The sequence below is a fragment of the Corticium candelabrum genome, chromosome 1 (assembly GCF_963422355.1).
Source record: "Corticium candelabrum chromosome 1, ooCorCand1.1, whole genome shotgun sequence".
In the NCBI taxonomy this organism is placed as follows: Eukaryota; Metazoa; Porifera; class Homoscleromorpha; order Homosclerophorida; family Plakinidae; genus Corticium; species Corticium candelabrum.
In genome coordinates, this window is record NC_085085.1 from 12,877,369 (window position 1) to 12,885,133 (window position 7,765).

The 7,765-nt window shown below is 45.3% G+C and overlaps 1 protein-coding gene across 1 annotated transcript; it reads right to left on the reverse strand.

The window, feature by feature from the left end:
- Window positions 1-1,310: 1,310 nt before the first annotated feature.
- On the reverse strand, window positions 1,311-7,691 carry LOC134180168 (calcium/calmodulin-dependent protein kinase kinase 1-like). The gene is made up of 20 exons (XM_062647265.1): window positions 7,491-7,691; window positions 7,325-7,371; window positions 7,155-7,210; window positions 7,047-7,083; window positions 6,174-6,732; window positions 6,066-6,110; window positions 5,773-5,826; window positions 5,660-5,705; window positions 5,477-5,580; window positions 5,380-5,416; window positions 5,297-5,318; window positions 5,147-5,235; window positions 2,888-2,961; window positions 2,708-2,810; window positions 2,608-2,642; window positions 2,481-2,534; window positions 2,351-2,415; window positions 2,271-2,288; window positions 2,036-2,123; window positions 1,311-1,914 (listed from the first exon to the last, which is right to left on the reverse strand). Exons 1-20 carry the CDS (start codon window positions 7,524-7,526, stop codon window positions 1,654-1,656), a joined length of 1,830 nt encoding a protein of 609 aa, XP_062503249.1. The 5' UTR covers window positions 7,527-7,691; the 3' UTR covers window positions 1,311-1,653.
- Window positions 7,692-7,765: the final 74 nt, after the last annotated feature.

Here is a 7,765-nt window from a genome sequence, read left to right on the forward strand (position 1 = left end):
ACATACCAGATCTTGTATACATGTATGGAACCCGTTAGCATACCATTGCTTGTTTGAGTGTTTGATGACTTTGTTATTCCAATCCGTCTGATGCTAAATGATTGGCTTTTTGCAATAGTTTCAATGAGAATTTAAGGGTCTTAGTCCAACGAGACACTTTTACTTATTAAGCCTACATAACTATATCAAGTAACAGGCTGATGCAGTTCATTCGAATGGGACTTCGTAAAAGTCACAAGAATTGGTGAGTAGCTACTCAAAACGGATAGCGGTTTACTGACTTTCCGTCTGCAGGTTATGTAAGTGCCTGGTTGCTTGACTATGTCTGTTATGATTAGGAATGTGCCACGCCCTCATTGGGGTGCAATCAACTAGCAGTATTTGCGATAGTCTCGCGTAGCCAGACCCCTTTCCGCCGCGACCTCCCCGGCGAAATGGGGTCTGGTGTACGGCCTTTGATGTCGCTGTGTGCCGCGTAGCCAGAAATCGGCTATCTAAAGACCGGATTTAGAACACATACAGTAGCAACCAGGAAGAGACCAAATCGTTTAATCGCTGCTATAGACATGCAGATTTCACAAACAGCAACGACTCTAGCTGTAGTCTTCGAGTTGTTCTCTACGAAACAAGAGAAGCTATTGAGATAGGATTGCATTGCGTGCATACCAGTCTCGTCTTTAGTGAAGCGTTTAAGAAACTAAATCCGGTCTTTAGATAGCCGATTTCTGGCTACGCGGCACACAGCGACATCAAAGGCCGTACACCAGACCCCATTTCGCCGGGGAGGCCGCGGCGGAAAGGGGTCTGGCTACGCGAGATTATACTTGCGATTGGTTGTCTAGCCAGATATAAGACAATGGATGAACCGCCAATCAGATCCACAAAATGTTAGCACGGCTTCAATTACTAAAATACATGATCACAAATACTGCTCGTTGATTGGACTGCATTGAGGCCGTGGCACATTTCCAAGCGTGACATAGTCAGCCAGCCACCTACATAGCCTGCAGCTAGCCTCTGCCTCCCAGACCTGTGTAGCGCCGATTCAAAATCATCTTGAGAGGCCGAGGCTAGTATGCAGACCTGGGAACTCGCTTGATCCCTATACGTTTAGTAGCTACTCGCCAAGTCTCAGGACATTTACAAAGTACCATTGGAAATAGAACTGCACTGCATCAGTCTGTTACCTGTAGTAACCATAGCTCGAAGCAGGTCATCACGCATACCAGGGAATTGCTTCACTGGTAACTCGCACTGCACTATAATGAGTGCACCACGTGATGTCTACACATTGCAGTCTCTTGCAAACATACTGCAACTTCACATCATTCCTGCAATCATTTCACGCATGCGTACTCTCATTTAGATTCTACAACTATCTACAATAGCCATATCTACAAGAGCCTAGCTCTGTCGCGCACTAAACAAAAAATACAGTTAACTTTAATTAATTTCCAATAATATATATATATATATATATCCATCAGGCAGTGAACAGTCATACCGAGAAATCTGTGATCCAGAGCAATAAGTTAGAACGGGTTATCATCTTAAGAATAATAATTTGCTATTAGAAGGATTGAAGGTAGCGGGGCTTGCACACTTAGTGAGGCATTTCAGGTAGCCGAAGACATCTCTGAGTATGATACGAGCTCAGCTTTCGTTCTTCACTAAACTTGGTTCGATGTGTGAAGGCGATACTTCTCTACTGCTACCTAGACCGGAGTCTTCGGTGATCAGATTCGTGACATTGTTATGAAGTAAATGGTACGACTCGCTGACTGTGATTCGAGTTCGGTGACCTTGCCCGTACGCGGCCGTCACCTCCTCGTCTGTTACGGTCGTATCGGCCACGTTGTTCTCGTCCAGACGTTGACAGTGCTGACCGATACGACCGATAACCCACATGTGATTCTGAGAACACAGAAGACCATCAACCCACAGGCAAACACACACACACACACACACACACACACACACACACACACACACACACACACACACACACACACACACACACAATTCAATAGTTTACTCGAATCTCTGGTATTGTGATTCGCTTTGCGGGATCCTTCTCCAGTAGACAAATCAACAAATTTCTTAGCTCCAAGCTGATCTCGAGCCTAAAACACGCGCTCACACTCACACACCACTAAAGACTGACAAATATACAACCGATGCACAACAACAGTCAGAGTCATGCCCATGCCCTTTACTATTCACACATTCAACACTCAAAAGAGTCACGAGAACCACAGTATCACACGTACATGTCAGGAAACTGCAGCCTGAATGAGTACAAACCAGTGCATTAGTACAAGACAAACACATTGACGACTGTTTGTCATACTCTTCGTGTAGTATCTTGTCGTGCAGGTCCAGTATGTCGCCTCGATGTCTTGGCCAGAACGGGCACTACGACATCCAAACAGCACACATCATCATCACTGCTAACTTAGTCAACAAACATGCTCGCTTACTATGCCAAACACCATGCAATACAGAGTGACACCCATCGACCACACGTCCGCAGGCTACAGTACAACCACCAAGACACAATCAATCGCGAGCACAACTGGTGGATATCTGATATCCAATATCTCCTACCTTGGCACCGTACTCGAGTGTCTCGCTCGACTCGTCTGTTCACAAACATCGACTGCTAGCTAAGTGAATACAATTTTGTCATAATAAGTGCCCCACTCACCTTTTAATGTTTCGGGTGCCATGAATGCTGGACTGCCTGCGCTTCTGGATAATAGAGCCGGACGACTGTCTGCAAACATCTTGGAGACTCCAAAGTCGGCAATCTTTAGAATTAAGAGTATTAGTAATACTGATAATACGGTCACTGATAGTAAGAAATTGTATGTATAAAGGATCGTACTTTGACTCTGTCCTCGCTATCGAGGAGTAGGTTTGAAGGTTTGATGTCTCGATGAACGATGTTTAAATAGTGCACTAGAAATCAGTTGCCAATTTGTGTTTGTGAGTAAATAATACGGAAGAGGAGTCAATGACGAGTGGTGTGCAGTATCACACACGTCCACACACACACACACACACACACACACACACACACACACACACACACACACACACACACACACACGTCCACACACACACACACACACACACAAACACACACACACACACACACACCACTGCGTTACGAGGTTGCATGTATCGCATACATGCCCCTAGCTTACATGTGGCTTACACGCGATTTGTGAGTGTAAGCTATATTTACAAGAGTCTACATTTAGTCTGACCGCGTGTAAGCGCATGGAAACGAATGTAAGTGGCGCAAACACGGTATCGCATGCGTGTAAACAGCGGTACATGCGTGTACCGTATGGTGACAAGATAACCATGCGTTACCATGGAGTTTAAATGCGGTATCGCACGCATGTAAGCAAAGTTTACATGCCATGTACATCCATGGTCTAAATCCATGGTCTAAACGCAGTGTGCATGCGCGCGCGCGCACACACACACACACACACACACACACACACACACACACATGTGTACACACACACACACACACACACACACACACACACACACACACAGTCCAATGTTTGTTAATTAATTAATTATTAATTAACAAGAATTAGACAATAACACACACCAGAAAAGGAAAATCGAACACAAGACAGCACATTGTGACCGTTCACAACTGCAATTTATCTCAAACTGGCATCATCCTCCAGAACTAGACACACCATTACTACCGCAGTACTGCCTCATTACCCTCCAGGTTGCTCGTAATTACAACTTGTTACACAAACACTCCTGCTTAGAGCTTAGACAACATCAACCACATCTTCAGTTACAGATATACTCCACACACAATACAATATTACTGCATGCTGGTTGGTCTAGCCAAAGTTTACTAGACAATAGTATTCAAATGTCTTGGCATGCTAATGTGAAGGCAGAGGGTTAGCTCAACCAATACCTTTCAAATAACTTACACCCATGCAGACACAATAGTCATATTGACACCATTAGCACTAGTTTCATAATTTCATAGTGAGCACAAGATGTACTCACAACCCTAGAAAGACAACATTAAACATGCGGCTGCCATTCCAGTGCATTAAGGGGTGACAGTCAATTAAAGCTTATAAATGGCTAAACACAGATTCACTACTCTAGTGCATAACATTATCAATTGGCTGCAGTAGACTGGCATGTGCATGAGTGTGCAATAAGTGATGGAATTACACCTGTGTGTGTGTGTGTGTGTGTGTGTGTGTGTGTGTGTGTGTGTGTGTGTGTGTGTGTGTGTGTGTGTTTGTGTGTGTGTGTGTGTTCTGCACAAGACAGTTTGGTGGTTATCTATAGATAAAAGATACCGGAGTTCACACACACATGGGCAGCAATTTCTCTGTTCATTACAAGCCAGCATGTGTGCATGCACACACTGAAGATTAATCACATATGTCACCAGTAGCAAAAGCACTCTCCATTCTCGCACGACAGTGTAGATGTGTACCCTAATTCTACCCTAATTCTAACCTAGCCATTTACTCCTACTGCCTTACAACTACCCTCAGACGAGGCACACTACAATGTGACATCCTACAGTATACTATAGTACTGTACTGTATATACATACAGTAAGGGTGCAGTTCAGCATTAGTGAAGGTACACATACCCATGTGTCTAAGAGTCTTATACAATCCTAGCTCCATCCGATTGGAACATAATACCTAAACAGCTAAACAGCTGTGAGCGTGCTTAGTCTAAGAAACAATTAGAAACAGAAACAAAATCATTAGGTCTTTGTTGTCAGTTGGTGGTAGAAGGTTCTATCTAAATCATAGTGTCAGGGCATTGTCCACTCATAAATAATGTGTGCGAGAGTGTTCAATACACTGTAACAAACTCTTGTAGAGTGGTGATGTTTGATGACAAATGACCTCTTACCCCCTGAGTATAGATGATACACTGACTAGTACAATGACCAAGCCTAAGTCTAACAAACTGTTCGATAAACTGCTGGGGGAAAGGTAAACATGACAAAAAAACACAGACAGCACAGAAAATAGCAACAGCACAATAGCAACCAGACAAACACACTGGTGGCACACGTGCACACGCACACACACACAACCATTTCGTCACTGGTACTTACAATACTCGACACCGAGTAGTATGTCAATAAAATAATCCCAAGCTCTCTCCTCGGGAATAGTCTGGTTCACGTTGACTTCAAATAGGTGCCTACATGAATCGCTCAATCAATCAATCCACTAAAATCAACAAGCCACACCCAACTACCCACCCTTGCTCCACCAACTCAAACACTGCAAACAAAACGAGAAAATCACACACACAAATTGTGTCACACACAATAACAGTTTCTACCGAGATACATTTCGTCTTCCTTCTCTCCATCGATGACCTACAACGAGACATTGTTACTACAATGTCCAACGTACTCACAGACTAATAATCTAATCACCTCCATGAGTTTCACAATATTTCGATGATTGACTTTCTTGAGTATCGCAATCTCGTGCTTAACAGCTTGAAGACTATCTCTCCCAGCAGCACCCAACTTCCTACCTAATGGACACATAATACACAAGCACGACATACCAGACCGAAGATAGCAAAATATCACTATGGTCCAGTCGTCACTCACTAGTAGATTCTTTCCTCAAACGACCCTTGGGTATGACTTTGAGTGCCTGTTAGGACAGACATTTGACTGGATATAATCATCAACTGTATCCTTAAAAGGATAGACAATCTCACATAGTCTTTCTTGTCAAAGACATTAGTACACTTCCGTACAACACCAAAGGAGCCCTAGATCAGAGAAAAAGCATCAAAAAGGAATGAAAAAAAGTGAAAAGAAAAAATTTAAAAATGAAAAGAAAAGGAAAGAAAACCAAACAAAAAGAAAAATAAAAAAGATAAGAAAAAAGGAAAAAAATATAAAAAACAGAAAAAAAGGATAAAATTAAAAAAAATTAAAAATACAAAAAAAACAAAGTAAAAAAATAAAAAGAATAAAAACCAGGGGCAAAGAAATGAGAGTGACGTACTCTGCCAATCACATCTCCCACAATGTATTGATTCAACTGCTGCTGCTGCAACACACCAAACTGCAATCACACGCCACATACACGATACTTTGTGTCGACCCATCTTACCATGTCGTCCGTCTCTCTGTGATTGACCATAATCGTGTGCACGGTAAAGTGCTCCTTCTTGTCCCGGTCGTCGGCGTCGATCGCGTCTCGAAAAGACACTCTCGCCCTCGTCAGGTCCGACGAGCCGAGCGAGTTTCTCATCTTCCTGTTTTGTAATCGCGGAGCGCTGCAGGAACGAGACGAGCGCGACGGTCGATCAGGAAACGCCGCGATTCTGTCGTCTCTCGTCGGACTCGGACGGCCCAACGTGCTCGCTGACGATCGAGACAAAAGCGGAGACCTCGGCTGTCGGATCGCGAATCCCTCCATTCGATCGGTCTCCGACAGACTCCACGTTCTCGTGATCGTGTCGCACGACGAGCCGGTCGACGTCAGCGACGACAACGGGCGCGACTTCCGATTCGGTCTCGGACTGCACGGTGCGGAGCGAGAGACGCGTCCGCAATCGGTCGGCGCGCAATGGGTTCGACGGCTCGGAAAGCAATCAAAGTCGGTCCACGTCGACGACTCGTCCGGATTGACGAGGAACCAGTCCGACTCCTGACTAGTACTGCAGGCACTGCAAATGCAAACAAACAACGACTCGGTCGGTTGACAGTAGGAAGGAGCCTCGAAACTGAACGCTCTCCAGACGGCACGCAAACGAGGCAAATCGCGGAAGGGCGAATGCCGCGATACGGGACGGCGAGTGTACCTATTTCTGTTCTGTCGACGTCGTGTTTTGCAACGACCCATTCACCGCAGGGCAAATATCATTAGTAGCGCACAGCAAACACTCGGAACCGACCGCGAGCGTGCATACAGCGAGACAGACGTCGAACAAGCTGCAGGGTGGCATCCTAACATGTAGCAAGTGTCGCATACGTCACGTACCCTCTTGATCCTTCCGCCGCCTCCACACTCTCACAGCCTACAGCAAGTGGACAACAACAACAAAACGGTTACCAGTTGGAGCCGATACGACGGTGCGGCAGTTCTCACTCAACATCTTCGTTTTAGTCGACTTGCCGCGTCGACGTGTGAACAGTGACGTCAACCTACAAGAGGAAATCGCTCAGTGCACGATGAATCGACCGATTCGTGCAATGCGAACGATAACACGTCGATTTTCGATCGTCAGCGCATTTGCCTAGTGCTACACACACACTCACTTGTTGCTCTGCGTGGAACTCAGCGGACTCGGCGGATTCCCACGTCTCTGTAAAAGTACACCAACACTAACATTTGCATTACTTGTGAGCACACTGTGTGCGCATGAACAGTCAGACAATACAATGGACGAGTGGCAACCAAGCTGGTTCACCACGTCTCGCTTGCCTTGGACGAATGACGAAAGAAAGGAATCCAATTCATTCGCCTCGAGCTTGAGTAGCACAGAATAGGAGCTTCCGAACGCGCAAATCGATGTAGAGGTCAACCACCTATCGGCAGACACTCGATGTAGACAGTCAGAGACCTGACAGAGAGAGGTTCCACATTTCCCAATGGCAGTTATCACGTTTAGGCTCCGCCTTTCGTCAAGCTCCCGGCTGTGGCTTGTAGTTATTGTTGCTTACTCGTAATTGTTAGCTAATTGGTCACGCTCACACTTA

Bases quoted from the DNA above. Each gene is read 5' to 3' on its own strand.
- LOC134180168 (XM_062647265.1), bottom strand. From the start codon at position 7,526: ATGAATTGGATTCCTTTCTTTCGTCATTCGTCCAAG. The intron at 2,962-5,146 runs GTAAGTACCAGT...ACTGATTTCTAG, and splicing joins ACTACTCGGTGTCGAGTATT to TGCACTATTTAAACATCGTT. The intron at 2,811-2,887 runs GTACGATCCTTT...TTAATTCTAAAG, and splicing joins ATAGCGAGGACAGAGTCAAA to ATTGCCGACTTTGGAGTCTC.